Source organism: Equus asinus, chromosome X (genome assembly GCF_041296235.1).
Source record: "Equus asinus isolate D_3611 breed Donkey chromosome X, EquAss-T2T_v2, whole genome shotgun sequence".
NCBI lineage: Eukaryota > Metazoa > Chordata > Mammalia > Perissodactyla > Equidae > Equus > Equus asinus.
The window spans coordinates 56,798,119-56,822,611 of NC_091820.1; the positions used below are offsets into that span (position 1 = coordinate 56,798,119).

General features: G+C 38.4%; 1 protein-coding gene across 9 annotated transcripts in view; it reads left to right on the forward strand.

The window, feature by feature from the left end:
* Positions 1-24,493, forward strand: part of TAF1 (TATA-box binding protein associated factor 1) — a 71,504-nt gene that overhangs the window by 25,970 nt on the left and 21,041 nt on the right. For all 9 annotated transcript variants that reach the window (XM_070502032.1, XM_070502038.1, XM_070502031.1 and 6 more), the window contains exons 26-32: positions 2,377-2,485; positions 2,722-2,820; positions 3,127-3,304; positions 8,486-8,553; positions 9,881-10,003; positions 10,723-10,815; positions 10,897-10,981. In XM_070502032.1, coding sequence (XP_070358133.1) covers positions 2,377-2,485; positions 2,722-2,820; positions 3,127-3,304; positions 8,486-8,553; positions 9,881-10,003; positions 10,723-10,815; positions 10,897-10,981 — 755 coding nt within the window. The remainder of the gene's footprint in view (positions 1-2,376; positions 2,486-2,721; positions 2,821-3,126; positions 3,305-8,485; positions 8,554-9,880; positions 10,004-10,722; positions 10,816-10,896; positions 10,982-24,493) is intronic.

The following is a 24,493-nucleotide window of genomic DNA, read 5'->3' on the forward strand; positions in this document are numbered from 1 at the left end:
CTTTCCTTATTTACAAAATAAAATCACCCTTACAGGGCAGTTATGAAGAAAAGCTAAAGAGACTAAAGCATGTTGTCCACTGCCTGGCATATGGTAGATATTCTTCCTGTTCTACTTCCAGGCACTGGTAATATTTGTAAGGTCCCTGATCTGAGTGTTCTGATAAGGGACTGTCTGAAAGGATTAAGGAGACATGAAGTGTGCTTATATCTACCTGTCTCTTGCCCTCAGAGAATTTAATAGATAATCAAGTGGAGAAGTTTTTAAATTAAAAAAAAAATTTCCCCTAAGTTTTTAGTTTGAAAACTGCCAACCTACAGAAAAGTTGAAAGAATAATACAATATACTGTTCCTCTGAATTCACCAACTGTTAACATTTGTCACATTTGTTTCATCTTTATATATCTAAAACTTTTTCTTTTCAGCTAACCATCTGGATATAAGTTGCAGGCACCATGACGTTTCGCTCATAAATTCTTTAGCACACATCTCCTAAGAATAAGGATATAACAACATGATACTATTATTGTACCTAAGAAAATTAACATTAATTCAGTAGTATCTAATAATCAATCCTTATTCAAATTTCTCCCGTTGTCTCAATGTTCTTTATTGCCTGCCCCCCCGCCCCCAACTTGGGATTCAATCCCAGTTCAAACGTTAAGTATTTTGAGTGTCTCTTAATCTAGGACTATTCTCCCCACCTTTTTTGTTTTTCATGACATTGAATTTTTTAAAGAGTCCAAGCCAATTGTGTCATAAAATATTCTGCATTCTGGAATAGTCTGATTGTTTTCTCATTGATTATATTCAGATTAAATGTCTTCAGCAAGATTACTACGTAGGTGTTACTGTGTACTAGGTACACCACATCAGGAAGCACATAATGTCAGGCTTTCTCCCTGTTTGGTCATGAAGTGGTGATCCCCAGATCCCTCTATATTAAAAGTGTTTTTCCCTTTGTAATTAATACGTGGATGAGTATCTTGTTCCGTAACAGTCTTTCTCTCAATAGTTTTAGCATCTGTTGATGATAATTGCCTAACTCAGTTATTACGTTAAGGGTTGCAAAACAGTTTCTGATTCTAGCATTCTTTCTACATTAACTGGTATTCTATAAAGAAGAGCTTCCTCTCCCTTTTTGTATGAGTATTACCATGGATTCTTAAATTCTTTCCTTTGTAAAGTTAATGTATTACAATTTGTTAGCATCATTATTTATTTTGATGCCCATGTTGTCCCAAATTTGACTCCTTCAGGCCAGAAACTGTGTGCTTTTGAAATGACCCTATAAATCTTTGAGAACTTTTTTGCTTTCTGGCACAGGATGTTTCAGGTTCTCCTGGAAATTTCCCTGTCCCAGACCTAGAATCAGCCATTTCTCCAAGGAACCCTGGTTCCTTTTATTGGGGAATGATATTAGAAACCACGATCTAGATGTTAGGTAGACTCATTGCCACTGAAATGTCATTGCTTCTAGGCTCTTAGTGTATAGAACTAGGAAATATACATATGTTGTAAATCACAACTTCATATCGATACCTCCAATTCAAATTGTATCTACAGGTTCTTCCTCATCTTCCCCCATTTCATATTTGTATCCTTTCTCTGGTTCCCAGCATCAATATATTTTTTCATTTGCTCTGTCCTATGATATGTACAAAATAGTTTGAGAATTACAATAACAATACCACTGCCAACAACAAACCTATGAAGTAGATTCAAAGTGTTTTCTGTAGTTTGTTGTCCTTGGACTACATGCCATTGAAGTTGTACAGTCAGGGTATTATATTTGAAATATATTTGAATTCTTTTTTGTGTGTAATTTTTAATCAATTTGATATACAGTTATATTCATTTGTTTCTGTTTCTATTAAGTTTTGGGTTCTTTTTTCCATCCTTGTTGATTTAATTTATCAGTATCTATAATAGTCATGCTTTGAAGCACATTAGAAAAGGAAAATGTAGTATGTTGATCTCCTACAGTGGGAGGGAAGAAAGTGGATGCGCTTTTAATGATTGAGGGAAACTCGAACTAGTTTTTCTTTTCAAACCAGTTTTTAATTTCTTCCTTGTTTGCATTCTGAATAAGTTTCCTAGCCCTTTAGCCCTAAGATAGAATGTTGGAGCTAGAACGATTCTTGAAATTCCTTTAGCCTAGTTCCCTTATCTTCCAAATAGGAAACAGGTGAAATTGTGATTTGCCTAGTTCTTTATTAATTTGGAGATCCTGTGAGGCCTTGCCTGATCTGAGCCTTAGAATGTGGGTGTCTGGCCTTTGGTTTGGCTTTTTCCTCCCCAGGCTCATGCTCAGTTGCTTTTTTTCTGAGGACTAGAAATAGGGACTTCATGCTATGAAACTGTTATTGATTGCAGTGCAGATGAGGTTCGCAGAAAATCTCTGGTTCTCAAGTTCCCTAAACAGCAACTTCCTCCTAAGAAGAAACGACGAGTTGGAACCACTGTTCACTGTGACTATTTGAATGTGAGTATCTGCATTGGTTCTTTCTGACCAGATGGGGTTCTCATTGATTCTCTCCCAGGCCTCTAAGCCACAGCTCTGACACGGCCTTAGAGTCTCCCTTTGGCCTTGCCCTGAAAATTGTGTATACTGTTCATTACAAAATTAAATAAGTATATGTTTAATATATTTAGCTAGCTAGAAAGTATTATTTGTTTATTTTATCTAAAGAAGCATTTTGATTTCTTGTTTCTCCTTAGAGACCTCATAAGTCCATCCACCGGCGTCGGACAGACCCCATGGTGACATTGTCATCCATCTTGGAGTCTATCATCAATGACATGAGAGATCTTCCAAATGTGAGTTTATTGCATTCATATCTACAGTAGGGATGGCAAGGCCCTTTGTTCTGTCTGTGATTTCAGAGAGAAGGCAGTAGAGTATAGTCCTAGGTACCTGGAACTCCTAATTCTTTGGGATGTAGTTTTTTGGGTTTTTTTTTTTTTTAGCAGCTTAGTAGAGGAAACCGTCAGCCCTGCTCCATCTAGAAAGATTCCTTTGAGAGTTGATGGCCAGGTAGAGAGTTAAGATGTAAGAGAGTCTTCAAGAAGTGGCTCCGGCAAGTGTTCTTTGCTCATGGATGGTGCTGGCTCTTATTTGCACAGACATACCCTTTCCACACTCCAGTCAATGCGAAGGTTGTAAAGGACTACTACAAAATCATCACTCGACCAATGGACTTACAAACACTCCGTGAAAATGTGCGTAAACGCCTCTACCCATCTCGGGAAGAGTTCAGAGAGCATTTGGAGCTAATTGTGAAGAATAGCGCAACCTACAATGGTAAGAATCACCTGTTCCTTGACTGCAAAGGTCACTTTCAGATCTTTCTTTGTCCTTTACTAGTCGTAAATTCAGATTAGATTGGACTGACTGAAAGGACCTGCAATATATTAGGGCATTTTGGGGTTTTGAAAATCGGGTAGTAAACATTTTAGTCATTTAATAAATATTGCTTCTTTTTATTAACACTTTTTAATGTATCCTCTAGAGAATTTGGAGTCTGTCTGTTGAAATGAAACAGTTGCATGGGGAGCAGTGGGAGGAAGAAGTGGGTCTAGGGAAATAGAAGGGAGAGGCATTTGATGTGGATGGAACCTGTGTACCATATGTGCCTGTTATGACCGTATTTGCTGTATGTGAATCTTTGATTTGATCTACAAATCTGTTATATGTCTACTTTGCTCAAAAGCTGCAAAGGCAAGGAAGAAATCTGTTTTCTGAGTCTTGAAGAGGGGGAAACAATACAGCTTCTGCATGTAAAGGATGAAGTTTTCTGGTTTCCCGTTGTATCCTGAGTACATATAAGTGTAGAGCTTAAGAGTACAGACAGAGTATGAATCATGGCTCTGCCACTTATTAATTGCGTTGCCTTAGACAAGTTATTCACCCTCATGTAGCCTCTTTAGTTTTCTCATCTGTAAACGTGGGACAATAGTAGTACCTAGGTTTTAAGACCTTTCATAAACAGGCCTGACCCATTTATCTAGTCTCATTTCCAATGACTGCCTCCCATACCTACTATAGACTTCTGCCACACTCAGCGTTATATTTCACTAACTATCCTATGCTGTTTCTTCATGTCTTTGCACAGTCTTTGCCCTCTGTCTGGAATACCCTTTCTTCCCTTTCAGTGGTGAATTGCCATTCATATTTCCAGACCAACTCATATCATCCCTTCATGAAAACTTATTCAAATTCCCTAAAATATCCATTTTTCGATTCTCTGTGCCCCCCCATCACAATTAAGTCAACTTTTATAGCTCTTACTGTGTTTATATATAATTATTTATATATCTGATTCTCCCACCACTTTGTGACCTCCTAGAGAAATTCTCTCTTATTCATCTCTGTATTCCCAGGGCCTAGGAGAGTGCTGGGCACATTCAAGGGAAGAATAAGTTTGTTAGGCCCAACTGTCATTCAAGTTGCAAAGCTAAATACTTAAACAAAAATCAGATTGGAGGGGGAATTGGGAAGATAAGAGTTGACTTTGAAATTATAGAGCTTAAGATACCTGTGGGTCATTTAGGTGGAGATATTAGTAAAAAATTGGAAATTTAAAAGTTGTGACTTTCTCACAGCCTTACATCCCCTTCTACCTCAATCTTCTTTCTTTTTCATACCTGACTGCTGATGATAGTACTCATAGTACTACCAGCCAGCCATGGTGGTCTGGTGTTTAAGATTCGGTGCTCTCACTGCCACAGCACAGATTTATTTCCTGGTCAGGGAACCACCCCACCTGTGTGTTGGTTGTCATACTGTGGCAGCTGTATGTTGCTGTGATGCTGAAAGCTATGCCACCAGTATTTCAAATACCAGCAGGGTCACCCATGCTGGACAGGTTTCAGTGGAGCTTCCAGACTAAGTCAGACTAGGAAAAAGATCTAGCTATCCACTTCCAAAAAAATTCACCGTGAAGACTCTGTGAATAGCAGTGGAGCATTGTCTCATATAGCACCGGAAGGTGAGATGACAGTGCAAAAAAGACCAGGCAGGGTTCTGCTCTGCTGTACACAGGGTCGCTAGGAGTCGAAATCGACTCCACAGCACTAACAACAAAGTAATACTACCAGTGGCACCAAGTGCTTTACTTGCATTAGTTTCTTCATTTCACCATAAGAAATCTCTGAAATGGGTACTACTGTAATCCTCATTTTATAGAGGAACAGACAGGTAAATCACACTGCTAAAGAGTGGCAGAGATGTGAATCGAGATATAGCTAGCTGCAGAGCTTGTGCTCTTAACCACCATACTCCATATACTCTTCTCCACTTGTTCTCTTCTCCTTCACACCTCTCAGAACCCCACAGTTGCCTTCTGCAGGACCTTTAGCAACCTCCTAATTGCTGGATCATGTGGCCACATTTCAGAAGTATCTTTTATTTGAACAGCTTTATTGAGATATAATTCTCATACCATACAATTCACTCCTTTAAAGTGGTCAGTTTAATGTGTATTATCCATGTTATAACATGTATCAATACTTCATCCTTTTTTATTACCACATAATATTCCATTGTATAAACATACTCCATTTTTAAAATCTGTTTATCAGTTTATGGACATCTGGGTTTTTTGTACTTTTTGGCTAATATAAATAATGCTGCTGTGAACATTTGTATGCAGCCTTTGTGTGGACATTTGTTTTCATTTCTCTTCGATATATACCTGTGAGTGGAATTGCTGGTAACACATGGTAACTCTGTGTTTAACTTTTTGAAGAACTGCCAAACCGTTTTCCAGAGCAACTGCACCATTTTACAATCCCACCAACAATGTGTAAGGGTTCCAATTTCTCCACATCTTTGTCAACACTGTTATTGTCCATCTTTTTTTATTCTAGCCATCCTAGTGAATGTGAAGTGGTATCTTATTCTGCTTTTGATTTGAACTTCCCTAATGACTAATGATGTAGAGCATCTTTTTTCCCCCCCGTTTTAGTGATATAATTGACATACATCACTGTAGAAGTTTAAAGCGTACAGTGTAATGGTTTGACTTACATATGTTGTGAAATGATGACTGCAGTAAGTTTAGTTAGCATCTGTCATCTCATATGGATACGATGAAAAGAAAAAGCGCAAAATAAAGTTTTTTTCCTCGTTGTTCTCGTGATGAGAACTCTTAGAATTTACTTTAACAACTTTCATGTATACCATACAGCAGTGTTAACTATAGTCCTTGTGTTGTATATTACATCCCTAGTACTTATTTATCCTATTGCTGGAAGTTTGTTCCTTTTGACCACCTTCCTCCATTTCCGCCTTCCCCCACCCTTTGCCTCTGGTAACCACAAATATAATCTCTTTTTCTATGAGATTGATTTTTTCCCCCAGATTCCACATATAAGTGTGATCATGCAGTATTTGTCTTTGACGTTGAGCATCTTTGCATGTGCTTAGAAGTGTCTTTCTCGAACTTTAGTGTATTTGGCGCTACTGACCACTTGTTTCTCCTCGATGCTCTCTTCTCCCTTTTCCAGGAATACTTTCTCTAATCACTTTCTACCTTTTTCATTCTCCTGACTTCAGCTACCATGTATCCATTGATATCACTTTCTCCAACACATACCTCTCTTCTGAGCTCCATACTCATGTTTCCAGTTGCTGTGAAACATGTCCATTTTCCAGTGCCCTACTGGTAACTCTTTACCTGATTGTCTTTTTAGATGATGATATTACCATCCATCTAGTTGTCGACCTAGAAATATTAGTCATCGTTGATTCTCCCCTTTTCCCCCACACTCATGGTTCACTAAGTCCCATAAATTGTATCTTCTAAATTTTGCTGGAACACATCCCCTTCCTTTCAGTTTCTATTGCTACTATCTTAGTTGAAGCCCTCGTCATCTCTTGTTTGATGTGTTACAACAGTTTCCAGACTTTCCCTCTGCTGTTTCCCTTAATTCTTCACTCTATTGACAGGGTATTTTTTTCTAAAACACAAATTTGAAAAATTACTCTCCAGCATAAAATCTTCGGGGGCTTTCTATTGCCTGTGAGACCTTTGTAACATGGCCCCTCCTGCCTCTCCAAGTTCCATTCATTTCCTTTTTCTCCTCCACACATACCTGTATTCCAGTTCTTCCAAACTACTTATGGTTCCTGTTGTGAAGTGTGCTGCTTCATGTTTCTGTGAATTTGCTTACTTCTGTGTCTTTGCATACTTTTTTCTCCCTCTGGAATGTCTTTCTACCCTATTGTCTACCTGATGGACTTCTACTCTTCATTAATGACATTGCTCAAATGTCAGTCACAACAAGCCTTCCCTACTCCTCCCCTGTACACAGATTTAATTGTTGTAAAACAGCTCACAACATATTTCATAAATAACCCCTCCATATTTCGTAGCAACCAGTACATTCCTCTATTGTGCTTTTCTTAACTCAATTTTTAAAACTTTATTATGGAAATTGTTAGGCATATACAGAAGTAGAGAGAAGAGTAAATAAACCTCAGTGCACCTATTCACCCAGTTCAGCAATTCCCAGCACATGGCTGATCTTGTTTATAGTTTAGTCTGCATTTCCAGACATCGTATCATTTTGTCCAGGGATACTTGAAGCACTTATGCTCTGTCTTGCAGTGATCTATTTTCATGTCCTTCTCTTTGACAAAACCAAGAACTGTCTAAGATAGGAACTGTGTCTTATTTTCCCTTTATTCTCATCATTGAATACATCACAGGCAGTCATTAAACATTTGTTGAATGAATAAGTGAATGCTAAATTAATTAGTAGTTGAGACTAGAACTGAGGTTTAGACTCTGGGGAACACTTATAGAAAAGAATAAACAGAGGAAGATAATGAAGCAAAGGGTACTGAGGAGAAATAGAATTACTGTCTAGATGAAAATGTTTTAACTATCCCTATGATGAGCTTAAATTAAGGCAGCCATAGCAGAGAGTGTAGGAGAGAGTTCGAGGATTTTCTGGAGCTCTCTTATGGATTTTAGGGAAACTAAAGCGATAGTCTGAGGTGGAATAGAGCTTCTTTTATGACAAAGGCTTTATATTAGCTGTATGTTGGGAGGACATCACAAACCATAAGTTCTACAAACAAAATTATAGTCATAAGTTTTATATGCTAAGTATGGAAAGATTATAAATCATGCATTGATCTCCTCAGCCATCCTTAAACAAATTATCGTTCCCCATCCATAGTCTCATTTTCAAGGTATTCAAGGCAGCAGTATAACAGTAGTGTTACCATGTGTAGATATACACAAATAAGGAAGAGAGTTAAAATTAGTTGATTGAACCATATTCTATATCTGCTATGTGTTAGGCACTGAAAAATGAAGATAAGACTGGTATGTTTGTGTAACCCAGCAGTTAGGCTGGTGCCTGGCACATATTTAGGTGCTTAAGTAAACGTGTTAAAAGTCTGGAGGGGTGTTGGCAGCTCTTGGCTCCCATTTGTAATGGTCCCATCTCTTATTGTTCCTCTGTAATTTAGGGCCAAAGCACTCATTGACCCAGATCTCTCAATCCATGCTGGATCTCTGTGATGAAAAACTCAAAGAGGTAAGACATTTAAAATAAGAGAACAGGGGCTAGCCCCGTGGCGGAGTGGTTAAGTTCGCGCGCTCCGCTGCAGGCGGCCCAGTGTTTCGTTGGTTCGAATCCTGTGCGCGGACATGGCACTGCTCATCAAACCACTCTGAGGCAGCGTCCCACATACCACAGCTAGAAGGACCCACAACAAAGAATATACAACTATGTACTGGGGGGCTTTGGGGAGAAAAAGGAAAAAAAATAAAATCTTTAATAAAAAATAAGAGAACAACAGTGGAATTTGAAAGTGGCAGGTAGCAGGGTTGAGAAAGTAGGGAATGTAACAGAAGGAATGTGGGAGTAGCAGATCTTTGGTATGTTAGAGTCTTGAAGGGAGCTTAGGAATCATATAGTCCAGTCCGTTCCTTTTGTAGATAGAAAAACTGAGGTCCATGGAAGAAAATGACTTGCTCTGGGCATCATGACTGAATAGTAGAGCTAGGATTAAAATCTAGAACCCACACAACTCTTTAGAAAGGGCCAAGGAAAGTGACTTCCCAAGAAGTCAGCTGGAGCTAAGAGATTGTGTTTTGGCAGGGAAGAATTTTAACTTTTAAAAAGATAATCTATATTCCATCCTCTCACCAAAAAAAAAAAAAAAAAGACACTTTATAAGCTTACAAAAATACAAGTATGATAATAATGTTAATATTGAGGTAAACAGATCATAAAGGAGGATAACCAGTGACCAGTAAACATGAAAAGATTCTCAACTTGATTGATAATTGGAGAAATGCAAATTTAAACCATGATTAGATACCACTACATAGCCACCAGAAAGGCTAAAATTTAAAAAGACTTAAAAAAACCCACTGACAACACTAAGTGTTGGTGAGGATATGGAGCAGTTGGAACACAAATTTCTTCCTAGTACAGTCTGAAATGAATTTATTGCATTAGATTTCCCTTACACAAAAGTCGCTAATCAGCAATAATGTGTTCAGTGTTTTTAGCCATAGTTTTACAGCAAAACAAGTGTGTAATATTAAAACCTAACTCGGTGAAGATGTTTTTGTTCTGGGAGCTAAGTTCTTGATGCCCAGGGATGTATATTTTTGGTGATCTACAAGAATAGAAGATAGAATACCTAAAGGAGTGGTTGGTACCTCCCTTTTCATCCTTTTACTGGAATATCATTTCTCTTATCTGACCTTTTTGCCTGGAACTGAATAATTGACAATTCAGTTAGACTTTTTGGGGTGAGGGCAATAGACAACTGAACCTTAAATTATCCTTAATTTTCTTTGATGATCACACCTCAGGGAAACTTCTACCTTTCCTTTTTGTTTCATGTCAGAAAGAAGACAAATTGGCACGTTTGGAGAAAGCCATCAACCCCTTGCTGGATGATGATGACCAGGTGGCATTTTCTTTCATTCTGGACAACATTGTCACCCAGAAAATGATGGCAGTTCCAGATGTGAGTGATCTCTATGCTAAATCTTGTGAGATGGTGTAGGGGAAATGACAGGATGATAGGCTGCACATGTGTATGTATGTTGGGGAGTCTGGAGGGGTGGTGTTTGTCAAGTCAAACTGGTGTATAATTTTAACAACCGACCTTTTAGCTTTATGAGTGTGTTATCATTGAAATCAAAGAGGCCAGGAATTTGTGGATATAAAAGGGTGTTTTCTTGTTGTTGGCATTCGGTATTTGAATGCTCCTGAACAGCCCGGGACAGAAATTAGGATGCCAGCTAATGGGAGGCTTTAGATTTAGAGGTGCTTCTTGACAAATGACAGTATGATAATTACTCAGTGTTTGTTTTCTTTTGTTTCATTTTTTGTCTTTTGCAACTTTATGGCAGGGCTGCCATGTTGATTCTCTGTATCATTTGTTGTATTGATCCTCCCTAGGAATTCTGAACTGCGTTTCCTTTTGTGTTGTAGGCATGTGTTGTGTATGTGTAATGCTATAAAACTTCTGCATGGGACTAGGGAATAAAAAATTTTAATTGTGAATATAGGGCAGGAGTTGTCACCTTATCAGGGCATAGGAACCCTTAAAGGAATCCATGAACCTCTTAAATTATATGTAAAGTTTTGTGTGGTGATGTGTCTTTGTGACCCAATGAAGGTTGAGAATCTCTGGGGTAAAGAATGGTTTCCATTTAATTTCTCATGCTTTCTTTTTACTAGTCTTGGCCATTTCATCACCCAGTTAATAAGAAGTTTGTTCCAGATTATTACAAAGTGATCGTCAGTCCAATGGATTTAGAGACTATACGTAAGGTAAGTGATTTGATCTAAAGTGTCCTTTTGGAATCAAGTAACTTTGTACATGTATCTAAGTCCCTGATTCTTTAATCACAGAATATCTCCAAGCACAAGTATCAGAGTCGAGAGAGCTTTCTAGATGATGTCAACCTCATTCTGGCCAACAGTGTTAAGTACAATGGTGGGTATTTCTCCTTTCTTTTCTCTTTTTCCATCAATCTATCCATCCAACATTAGTTGGCATTGTTAAAATTTAAGTGCGTAAAGCAGCCTTGAGCAGTGATAGCAGAATCAGTCAAGTGACTTGCTCTGCTGCCTTTTTTTTTAAGCAGGCACATATTTTAGTGTGTGTTTTGTAAAGTTTGCTAATAGCTTTTAATGATGAAAAAGCAGTACACATTTATTTTTTAAACTTTGCAAAGCACAGGGAAATGAGATGAAAATAAAAATCAAATGGATATTACTTTAGGCTTTGAGCCATCACTGCTTTCCATGAGATGTGGAAACTCACCTATGACCCAGGCCCTTAGGTGGAGCTTAGGCAAATGTGTGGCTATAGACCACAGTGAGCTTCCTCGGAGCATGGAGTTTTTTCTCAGTGCATGAACTTGTTGAATAATATATGCCAGGTTCTGTACTAGCTACTTAATCTACTGATGGGAAAGACATAGTCACCATCCTCACGTAATTCACAATCCAGTTGTTGGAGAGAGACAGTTAAAATGCAGCTTGACAAGGGCTGTATTAGAAGGATGTACAAAGTGCACTGGAGGAGAAGGAGTACCTTCACGTAAGAGTTAGGGAAGGCTTCACAAACAAGCTAATAAAGTTCAGTTTTGAATGACTCACTTGTTAAGTACCCATTGATTAAGTACCTAACATGTGCTGGTGCTGAGAAATGCTACAAATATAAAATTAGATATGGTCCCTGCTCCTGAATTGGTTGTAGTTTAGTTGGGGGAATGGAAAAGAAAAATTAGGGAACGTAAATATTACAGTAGATACATGCATGGAGTGCCAGAGGAACATGGAAACAGGATGTCTAAATCACAGTGGGATAAGAGGAAGCTTTCTGGAAGAGAGTTTTCTTACCCTGAGTTCTAAAGGGTCAGTGGAGTTTGCTAGGCAAAGAATGTGGAGGAGAAAACGTTCTAGACAGACAGAACAGCAATATGTAAGGACAGTGAGGCCTGAAATTACATTATAGGCTTAAGAAAGAAGTTGTTGAGGTTTCAGTTAAGTGTCCACGTTGGTGAATGACTGGTTATGTGTAGAGAGGCAGATAGGAGTCAAATTATAGAGGGCCTTGTGTGCTGTATGCCATAGTTAAGAGTTTGCTTTATCCTAAGTGGGAAGGCATTGAAGGAATTAAGCAGCAAACTGACAATCCCATGTAACTCCTTAAGCAAAAGAGAAGGAGCTAAGGGCATTTGAGAGAATTGCCTAGCATACTGAGGTCTCACCTAAAACTCCACATGATTTTATGACTTTTCTCCCACAATATTCAGCAGCCCAAGTAGTATGGCTGTGAGTTTGCCAGGTAGAAGGGACAGAGAATTGGAGGGAGGAAGTGAAGGAGGAGACAACCAGAAAGACAGATGAGGAAATGGACATTCTGGACAGAGAGAACAGAATGTTCAATATCATGGAGGAATGAAAGAATAGAGCAAGTTAAGGGAACTACACTTGATTAGAACCTATATATTTCATTAAGGGAAATGATAGGAGATGAGTCTCCCGTTTTTATTCTATCTGGGTTGGATTAAAAGAATCTACTTTCTCCCTTGTGCTCTTCATATTGTTCATGGGAAATTAGAGAGTGGAAATGCTCTTTGTCAGGTTACGTATCTCTCCATTATTATCTCCTGAAAATACCTAAAGCTAATCAGCCAGAATTCTGGTAATAGAAATGTTGGTAGGTTCACAGATACCTAAAAATAATTATAACAAGTGATAAGCAAGAGTGTTACAGAAAGGCTGCTTGACCTGGTGATGGCCAGCTTAAGATGTAGGGGAGATTTATGAGGAGCTTGTGTAAGGCAATAAGAAATACCCAGAAGATGCTAATTGAAAAATTAGCACGGGGCAGATGGACAAATCACAGAAGACAAAAATTAAATAGCTAATGAACATGAATATTCAGTTGCACCTAGTAATCAAAGAAATGCAAATTGAAAAACAAAGGTACCATTTTTCCACCTATTAGATGAGCTCAATTTATTTTTTTTTCTCTTGGCTGGGAAAGATTCACCCTGAGCTAATGTGTTGCCAATCTTCCCCTCTCTCTTTTCTTTTTCCCTCCCCAAAGCCCCAGTACATAGTTGGATATTCTAGTTTTAAGTCCTTCTAGATCATCTCTGTGAGCTTCTGCCATAGCATGGCTACTGACAGATGGGTAGTGTGGTTCCATGCCCAGGAACCAAACCCAGGCCACCAAAGTGGAGCATGCTAGACTTTAACCAATAGGCCATCAGGGCTGGCTCTCAATTTTTTTTTAATAAAAGTATTCAATGCTAGTGAGGCAGGTGCTCTCACATATTGCTGTTGGCAGTATAAAATTATAAGATATTTCTGGGAAGCTCTTTGGCAGCATTGAGAGACTTAAAAACAGTTAGGCGAACAGACATTACAGTCAGGTAGACTTGAATTTGAATATTGGCCCCACCGTTTAATAGCAATGCGACTTTGGGCGAGTAACCTAGCCTCTGCTTTCCCATCTGTAAAATGGGAATAATAATAGTATCCTCCTCAAAGGGCTTTTGTGAGGATTAAATAAAATAACGCGTGTAAGTGCTTAACACATGGTAAGGTAATCTATCCTAAGCAGAGATGTAGACAGAGATGTTCATGATGATGTTATTTATATTAATGAGAAATAATCTGAATGGTTAATGTAAACGGAATGATTAGTTATTGTGCCATCTGTATGATGGATTATTATGCAAAGATTGAAAGCCCTTTTTTTAAAAACTAGTGACGTAAATGTTCACAATGTTAAGTGAAAAGCAGAACAAAAAACTGTTTATTTTAACTTAGTTATACTTATTTTAAAAGGCTGTGTATACATAGAAAAAGACTAGAGAGAAACACATCAACGTGATTTTAGTGGTTATTTCTGAGATGTTGGGTTAGGATTGTGTTCATTTTCATCTTTTGTATGTTTTCCAAGTTTTCTACTGGTATGGAAGGCAGAAAACTCTTCCTACAGGAAGTGACTTTTGAGATGAATTTTGAACGGTGATGATTATAGTATCTAATTCTCTATTGAGCACCGGCTGTGCCAAGCACATAGTTGAGTGGAGAAGAGTGAGGAAGAAGTTCCAGGCAGAGAGCACAAATGCAGAAGTAGATGAGAGTGCCTTGGATAGGGAAGTGCAAATAGCTGATTTTGGCTAGGGTGCAGAGTGAGAAATAGTTTTGGTGCTAAGAGATGAGTTTTGTTTGTTTGTTTGTTTTTTCTTTTTATTAAGATTATGATAGTTTACAACCTTGTGAAATTTTAGTTGTACATTATCGTCAGTCATGTTGTAGGTGCACCACTTCACCCTTTGTGCCCTCCCCCCACTGCCCCTTTCCCCTGGTAACCACCAATCAGTTTTCTTTGTCTATATGTTAACTTTCACCTATGAGTGGAGTCATACAGAGTTCGTCTTTCTCTATCTGGCTTATTTCACATAACGTAATTCCCTCAAGGTCCATCCATGTTGTTGTGAATGGGACAATTTTGTCCTTTTTTATGGCTGAGTAGTATTCCATTGTATATATATACCATATCTTCTTTATCCAATCATCAGTTGATGGGCACTTAGGTTGCTTCCACATCTTGGCTATTGTAAATAATGCTGCGATGAACATAGGGGTGCGTGGGACTTTTGGAATTGCTGATTTCAAGTTCTTAGGATAGATACCCAGTAGTGGGATGGCTGGGTCATAAGAGATGATTTTTTAAAGGTAAATGGGGCCAAATCATGAAAGGCCTAGTATGTAACACTTAAAGGCTTACCTTTAAAAGGAGAGAGGGCCATTTCAGGTATTTTAGTAAGATCATTCTGGAAGCTGTCTGAAGAATAGATAGGAGGGGAATGAGATGTGGAAACCAGTAAAGAAACTTTTGACAACAGTCTCAGTTAAAAATACTGAGGGCTTGAACTAAGGCAAGTAGCAATAAGAATGGAAAGATAGGGACAGATTGTAGAGATATTGAGGAAGTAGAATTGATATCTTCATAAATGGTTGGAAGTTGGGGGGCGTGGCTAAAGGACACAGAATTCAAGCTGATGCCAAGTACTTGTATGCTCTTAGTGAAAACATAAATTGGTACATACTTTTTAGAGGACTATGGATGTTTGTTCCCTTTGACTAAGCAATTTCATCTCTAAGGAATACTCCACACAAGTTTGTAAAGGCATAAGTACAAATACACACGTTCGTAATTGCAACATTGTAATCACAGAAACATGGGAACATTCTGAATATCCAACAATAGGAAATTGGTTAAATAAATTATAGTACATCTATATGATGGGATACTATTTAGCTATCAAAATGGTAGATTAGCTAACAAGTAAGGTATATTTGTATATATGCTGATTCAAAATATATCTGAGATATATTGTTGAAAACTAGATTACTCAACAGTATATACAGAAGGGTTTGCAAATTCAGATCCTGTAGAGGCCAGACAGGTAACGTGAATGAGTGAAATGGTCTCAGTTGGGATTGATGAACTGGAGAGCACATACCCCATCGAAAGGGGTCCGTCACTTTTTAGCCCAGTTGTTGCCATAGAGTAGAATTACTAAAGGGAGTGATAGAGGATAATTTTTACTTTGTACTTGTTTGTACTTAGGTGTTTGAATTCTTTTTAATTGAGCACACAATACTCTTGTAATTAAAAAAAAGAAATTTTTTTTTTAAGATTTTATTTTTCATTTTTCTCCCAAAGGCCCCCGGTACATAGTTGTGTATTTTTAGTTGTGGGTCCTTCTAGTTGTGGCATGTGGGATGCCGCCTCAACGTGGCCTGACGAGCAGTGCCATGTTTGCGCCCAGGATTCGAACCAGTGAAACCCTGGGCCGCAGCGGAGCGCACGAACTTAACCACTCGGCCACGGAGACGGCCCAAGAAATTTTTTTTTTATTTGAGTTCATAATAGTTTAAAGCATTATGAAATTTCTGTTGTACATTCTTTCTTGTCTGTCACCACAGAGGTGCTCCCCTTCTCCCCCTGTGCCCACCCCCCACCCCCCTTCACCTGGTAACCACTGAACTCTTCTTCGTCCCTGTGCTTGTTTATATTCCACGTATGAGTGAAATTATCTGGTGTTTGTCTTTCTCAGTCTGGCTTATTTTGCTAAGCATAATTCCCTCCAGGTCCTTCCATGTTGTTGCAAATGGGGTGAATTTGTCCCTTTTTTCTGGCTGAATAGTATTCCATTGTATGTATATACCACATCTTCTTTATCCAATCATCAGTCGATGGGCACTTGGATAGTTTCCATGTCTTGGCTATTGTGAATAGTGCTGCAGTGAACATTGGGGTGCATATGTTACTTTGGATTGTTGATTTCAAGTTTAGATACCCAGTAGTGGGATATATGAGTCATATGGTATTTCTATTTTTAGTTTTTTGAGGAATCTCCATACTGTTTACCATAGTGGCTGCACCAGTTTGCATTCCCACCAGCAGTGTTTGAGGGTTCCCTTCTCTCCACACCCTCTCCAACATTTGTTATGTTTAGTCTTAGTGATTATAGCCATTTTAACAGGTGTAAAGTGGTATCTTAGTGTAGTTTTGATTTGCATTTCCCTGATAATTAGTGATGTTGAATATCTTTTCATGTGTTTATTGGCCATCTGTATGTCTTCTTTAGAAAAATGTCTGTTGATATCCTCTGCCAATTTTTTGATCAGGCTGTTTGTTTTTTTTGTTGTTCAGTTATGTGAGTTCCTTATGTGTTAGGGAGATTAACCTCTTATTGGATATATGATTTGCAAAAATTTTCTCCCAATTGGTGGGTTGTCTTTTGGTTTTGATCCTAGTTTCTGTTGCCTTGTAGAAGCTCTTTAGTCTGATGAAGTCCCACTTGTTTATTTTTTCTTTTGTTTCCCTTGTCTAAGACATGGTATTGGAAAAGATCCTTTTAAGTTTGATGTCAAAGAGTGTACTACCTATATTATCTTCCAGGAGTTTTATGGTTTCAGGACTTATCTTCAAGTCTTTGATCCATTTTGAGTTTGTTTTTGTGTATGGTGTGAGATAATGATCTACTTTCATTCCTTTGCATGTGGCTGTCCAGTTTTCCCAGCACCATTTATTGAAGACACTGTCTTTTCTCCATTGTATGTTCTTGGCACCTTTGTTGAAAATTAGCTGTCCATATATGTGCGGTTTTATTTCTGGGCTTTCAGTTCTCTTCCATTGATCTGTGTGTCTGTTTTTGTACCAGTACCATACTGTTTTGATTACTATGGCTTGGTAGTACATTTTGAAGTCAGGGATTGTGGTGCCTCCAGCTTTGTTCTTCTTTCTCAGGATTGCTTTAGCAATTCGGGGTCTTTGGTTGCCCCATATGAATTTTAGGATTCTTTGCTCTGTTTCCGTGAAGAATGTCATTGGGATTCTGATTGGGATTGCATTAAATCTGTAGAATGCTTTGGGTAGTATGGACATTTTAACTACATTTATTCTTCCAATCCATGTGCATGGAATCTCTTTCCATTTCTTTATGTCGTCATCTATTTCTTTCAATAATGTCTTACAGTTTTCATTGTATAAGTCCTTCACCTCCTTGGTTAAATTTATTCCTAGGTACTTTATTCTTTTAGTTGTGATTGTAAATGGAATTGTATTCTTGAGTTCCCTTTCTGTGAGTTTGTTATTAGAGTATAGAAAAGCAACTGATTTTTGTAAGTTGATTTTGCACCCCGCAACTTTACCATAGTTGTTAATTATTTCTAACAGTTTTCTGATGGATTCTTTAGGGTTTTCTATATATAAGATCATGTCGTCTGCAGACAGTGAGAGTTTCACTTCTTCACTCCCTACTTGGATTCTTTTTATTCCTTTCTCTTGCCTAAGTGCTCTGGCCAAAACCTCCAGTACTATGGTGAATAAGAGTGGCAATAGTGGGCCTCCTTGTCTTGTTCCTGTTATCACAGGGATGCCATTCAGATTTTCCCCATTGAGTATGATGTTGGCTGTGGGTTTGTCATATATGGCCTTTATTATGTTGAGGTAATTTCCTTCTATCCCCGTTTTGTTAAGAGTTTTTATCATAAATGCTGTTGGATCATGTCAAATGCTTTCTCTGCATCTGTTGAGATGATCATGTGGTTTTTATTCCTCGTTCTGTTAATGTAATGTAATCACACTGATTGATTTGCAGGTGTTGAACCATCCCTGTGTCCCTGGTTTAAATCCCACTTGAGCATGATGTGTGATCCTTTTGATGTATTACTGTATTTGGGTTGCCAATATTTTGTTGAGGATTTTTGCATCTATGTTCATCAGCGATATTGGCCTGTAGTTATCCTTTTGTGTGTTGTCCTTGTCAGGCTTTGGTATCAGTGTGATGTTAGCCTCATAGAATGTGTTAGGAAGTGCTCCATCTTCCCTAAATTTTTGGAATAGCTTGAGAAGGATAGGTATTAAATCCTCTCCGAAAATTTGGTAGAATTCCCCAGGGAAGCCGTCTGGTCCTGACTTTTATTCTTTGGGATGCTTTTGATTACTGTAAGAAATTTTCGTTTTTGGAAGGATGGATAAATCAGATGACATCCAGAATTCTGACTTGGGCAACTGGTGGTACCATTGACTGATATAGGAGAAGTAGTTTGGAGAAAAAGTGGTAGGGTTCACTTGGGTGTGTTGTGCTGGGGTAGAACATCCAAGTGAAGGCTTTTAGTAGATAGTTAGCTATATACAGGTCCAAAGCTCAGAAGAGAAGTCTATACTGTAAATATGGATATTTTTTTCAAATCATTGTATAAAAATATAAGTAGATGAGCTCAAATAGGGAGTAGGGTACATTCCTTGAACCCCCTGATGCTGTATGTACAATACAGTTGTATTTTTTCTGGGTAGAAAGATCATAGCTTTATCAGATTATCAAAGTTGTATGTGACCCAAAAAAGTTAGGAACCACTGTTTCATTAAGAGAGAATGTAGAATGAGAATAGACAGCGAATTCCAACATCTAAGGGATCAGATGGAGTATACTGAGGAGGGACTAGAATGGAAGAAGGAAAACCGGAAGAGAGTAATATCCTGGAAACCAAGAGAAGAGGAAAGTGGCCAGCAGGTCAAGTACTACAGAGAAGACTAAAGAATGGTTATTAGAAGAGCTTCTTTCAGTGAAGTGGTAGAATCAAAAGCCCGACTCCCGAGGATATGAATGGGAAGTAAGAAAGCGGAGACTGACATTTGCCTGTGAAGGGAAGAAGGAAGACTAACCAATATGTTGAAGGTGATGAGGGCAGTTGGACAGAGGAGACCCTTGTATAGGTGAAGGAGAAGAAAGTTAAGGACATGAGATGAGGTCCCTATGGAGGCGGGAAAATAGACATTGAGACAGAGTTTCTGCCCGGTTGCCTCTTATTTTCTTTGTAAAGTAGGAAATTGGTCTTTTGCTAAGAGTGGGTGAGGTGGTAGGACAGGGAATTTTAAGAGAAAGAAATGTAGATAAGAGTTTGAATTATCTGTTGTAGGAAATTTGAAAAGGAACTTACTAGGGACATTTCAAAGCTGTTGAGCTGCCTCTGAGGGTCCAACTGAAGTTGGAGACCATTAGTTTTTATAGCAGCATCCATTAGCACAGTTGTATAATGTTATTTGTCACTGCTCATCAAACCAAGTTAGGGAATTGAGAAGGCAGATAATAGAATTGATTCAGGACTGGGATTTTGTTTTCTGGATGTGTTGGAAGGATCAGGATTGAAGGTGTTAGCAAGAAAAAAAAGGTTGAAGTTTGAGCTTCTCAACCTTTGTCACCAAAGGACCCTTTATAGCAGAAAACTGTTGACTATGTAGTCTCCAGTTTTGGGGGGTATCCCAAAGCAGCTGTACAAAAAGCTTGACATTTGTTTGGCAATTTGTGTTTTATCTTTAAAATTTACACTAATTTTGCATTAGGCTTATGTTTGTACTTTAACATAATTTAAATTTCTTACCAAATTACTTTATATCCCCCCCAACCTCCATCTTCAAGTAAAATTGCTGATGAAGGGAGATATAACACAATAATCCTATAGCTCACTTTAGTATACTGCTACACATTACCTTAGTTTCCAAAGCATGGGGGCTGATGAGGGAAGAAACTAAAGCCAGGGGAGGCTTGATAGGTTGGAAGACCAGAATTAATGGGCCTGTTAGTTTCCTTGAGGTCAGAGAGAGAATGAAGAAACTGGACAGATACAAGACTGATAAGAAAGTAGGATGTTGGAATTGAAACTTTCAGAGCTGAAGCAGTTTTCAGTAAAGACAACATGTTGGATATAAGCATGCATATGTTTGGCTGGAGTGGAGGTGCAAACCATTGGCATGAAGATTTGCAAAGGTTTTGGATGGTTAGTTCATGTGAACAGTAGGGTAACCCACCATGGTAGGGAGGGATTTGGAGCCAAGAGGAAGATTGTGCCAGGTGTGTAAGTCCTTGGAGAATGTGAATGGGTTAATGATGGTGAGAAAAGGTGAAGAGCAGAGATCTCAAACTCCAGTGGCCTACAGGGGCCAGGCAAGTAATGTAAATGAGTGAAGTGGGCCAGATGTGGATTGTGGTAAACTGGAAGAATATATATTCCATCTAAAGGGATATGTACTTTATTTCATCTGCTCGTTGTCCTAAGGAAATGAGTATCCAGTATTGCTAGATATCTTAATTTTTCAAGAGAAGCTGAAAATCTGGATTTTTTGTGTGTGACATTTCCCAATTTTTACATATTTGTAAATAGTTTTAAAAAATTATTTTAACTCTGCGAGCCAAATAAAAACATCTATCTGCAGGCCAAATCTGGCTCCGAGACAGCTGGTTTTCGACCTCTAGCATAGTAGAGAACAAGCCTCAAAGTAGGGGAGGGATTTTTTTTCCCAAGGGGGAGTAAATAATTTGGTAGTAGCGGTGGCCAGCCTAGAAGGCTGACGCCCCCCTGCCCCTTAACCAGTGGATGAGAGTATAGGAAGCTTGTGAATTGGGCTGTAAGGATTAGTGGTGTCAGGTGGTTTGAAGTGTGACATCTTTTGTACTAAAAGGACATCTGTCATGGAGGTGAAGGCACATAAGAGATGTTTCCTGCTATCAGGTACTATACACAGAGTAACTTGTTTAAATGGCCAGATACGAACCTGCCTATTTTTACTTAACAGTGACAAAATCCATGTGGAATCTATTCCCTACTTTAAATTTTTGTTTCAAAGAATTTTACTAACCAAAATTAGTAGAATGGTATCTCTAGTTAACATTATTTTGACTCTTTCCATTCAAATCCTTCACACATAATGTCACACTGCATGTAAGCACATTTCCATAGCATTTTATATACCTTCATTGACTTATCCTGTATTATCACATATGGAGCCCATGAGCTATATTGTATATAGCTAGAGTGCTTAGCACTGAGGTTAGGGTCATTAGGCAACCAGTGGAAGACCAGTAGCACTCCATGTGAAACTGCACCCGGAAGGATGCAGTACATATCAGGACTCAAGTCTTGTGTTTACATGGTAGTGACAATAAAGTTCAAGCCCTTATGCCTTCCAGCTATCACATAGGTACTGAATCTGTCTCAGAGCCTCTGATCACATTCAAATAACATTCGAAAAGAACATTAATAATCAGGGAAACCCAAAACTTGGGATTGGCGCTATTTGCATTTGTCTCAAAAGGCACACAACATTCCATGTCAGTGAGAGAGTCATACAGATAAAGAAATCCTTTCTGAAAAACAGCACAAACTTTTTGCCAGTCTTAACAAAGCCACACGGTCATGAGTAGTTGGCAGAGGCCTTAATACTTAATGTTTGATTAGATTTGAAATGAATTGCATAGTCTGTACCAATAGGTGATGCCGAACATTTATTAATGGTGAGCATTTATTCATGCTGAGATCTCTCTTCCCCAAGAATTTCCTAGCAAGTTCCTCCTCCATTGCTCTTCAAACCAAAAATCAACTCTAAGAAGAAGCCATCTTCAGGATGGACCTGGCACAGGTAGATCATGTGTCATAAAACCTGAGAGCCTGAAGTTTTAGAATGCTCAGTGGAACCCTACAATCTAGATTAGATATAAAATAAATTTACCAAAAAAAGAGTCTCCTGGAAAGAAGGTTTTTCCACTTTTAACTCCCAACCCTGTGTGAGCTCTGATAGTTGTTCTGCTTATATGGGACCCTTTGTGGAGTCTCATCCTATACATGTGCAGCTTAGTATTCAGCCAGAGACTCAAGGGAATCTCTGCACGTCTTCAGTTATTTTTCTGTGGAGCTCCCTCGTTTCCAGTTCTGCCCTGCAATTTCTAGCTCTTAGCCTCCTCAAACTCCAATGCCTGACTCTATAGCTTAGTGAGACTGCAGTGCTTTGCTTGGCTTCAGCAGAAAGCCAAGGACAATTGTAGGGCTCAGTTCCTTTATTTCCAACTGAAGTTGGTCAGTGTTTGAAAACAGTTGTTTCATAGGTTTTTTCCAGTTTTCTGGTTACACTGGGAAGACTAGTTCAATAGCAGTTACTCCATCATGCCCAGAAGGTCTTCTAATTTATAGTGTTTTCTGACAGAGAAACTTCCTTTTTGTGTAGTTATGTTTACCAGTCTTTTCCTTCATGGTTTCTGTCTCTGGTATAATTCTTTAAAAGGCCCTCTCTACCCCCAAGATTGTAACTTGTCCCCAAATACATAAATAAGTAGTATTGAAATCTTATTTAATTTGTTTGGAGGAGTGTATATCTTTATAATATTACATTTCTCCATCTAGGAGCTTATGTTTCTTCATTTATTTACATTTTCTTTTATGTCCCTCAATAAGACTTCTAGTGTTCATCGTATAATTTCTAGGCATCTTTTGTTCACTTTATTCCTATATATTTTATGATTTTTGTTGCTATTGGGCATCTGTTTTTTTGTTGTTGAGTTTATTCCTAGGTAACTTAAAAATTGTGCTGCTATTGTACATGTGCTCTTTTTTTCCCCTAACTAGTTATTAATTCTAAAGGTTTCACTCAGTTTGAAGAATGTGAATAGGTGATTCACTATTGTTCATAGGTTAATATAATGCTTAAAGTATTTCCATATACTAGTTTCCAAGTCTGTCCTATGAGACTACTCTGTAAGTTTGTCCATTAATAAATAATAAGGTCCTTTTTTTTCTGTTAATTATTCTTCTTAGATTGAAGCCAAGATGTAAATATTCCCATATAAAGGTTAAGTCTCTCACATCATTGAAGAGAATAAAATCTCCCTCAGTCCTGCTTCAGCCTCTTGTTGCCATCCTTTCTCTTTCTCTTCACAGCCAGACTTTGTTGTTTGTGTGTTTTTATTGTGGTAAAATATACACAATATAAAAATTTGCCTTTTTAACCATTTTTAAGTGTACAATTCATTGGCATTAAGTACGTTCACAATGTCGTGCCACCATCGCCACTATCCATTTCCAGAACTTTTTCATTGTTCCAAACAGAAACACTGACATTCTCCCATTCTCCCAGCCCCTAGTAACCTCTGCTCTACTTTCTGTCTATGAATTTGCCTCTTGTAGGTACTTCGTATAAGTGGAATCATACAGTACATAGTATATTTGTCCTTTTGTATCTGGCTTATTTCACTTAGCATAATGTTTTCAAGGTTCATCCATATTGTGGCATGGATCAGAATTTCTTTATGAGTATGTAACACCTCTCTCCTATTCTTTGCCTGCCATTTATGCCTCACTTAGCTTTAATCTGGCTTCTACCCTCATAGGCAAGTGAACAGGATCACATAATTGCCAGATATACTGGGCACTTTTCAGTCCTTATCTTGACCTCACCCCAGTATTTGATGTCATTGACCATCTCTTCCTTGAAACTATATTATGATTGGCTTCATAACAACTTTCAGTTCTTATTTTCCTCCTACTGCTTAGACCATTCCTTTTCCATTTCCTTTACTCTTTACTTTACGGGGTTCTTCTGCCTATTCCTATAACTTCAACTGCTACCTCTTTCCTGATGACTCTCAACTCTATTCTGGGCAAAGATCTATATCCCCAACCACCTGTTGAACGTTTTCTCTTGGATATCCCAGTGGAACTTCAAACATGCCTCAAATGGAACGTTCTTATATCCTCCTCTATTCCAACTTTCTTCCTCTGTCCTTTACTCCACTCACTCCTTTACTATTTCCCATCTGGGTTTAATGGGGCACTAACATCACCCATTAGCTACATCTAGAAACCTCTGAGTTATTTTTGATTCTTTCCCTTAAATAAATCCCCAACTTCCAGTATATCCTAGGGGTCAGCCCCGTGGCTGAGTGTTTAAGTTAGCACACTCCACTTCGGCAGCCTGGGGTTTCGCCGGTTCGGATCCTGGGCGCGGACATTGCACCGCTCATCAGGCCACATTGAGGTGGCGTCCCACACAGCACAACCAGAGGCACTCACAACTAGAATATACAACTATGTACTGGGGGGCTTTGGGGAGAAAAATTTAAAAAAAAAGAAGATT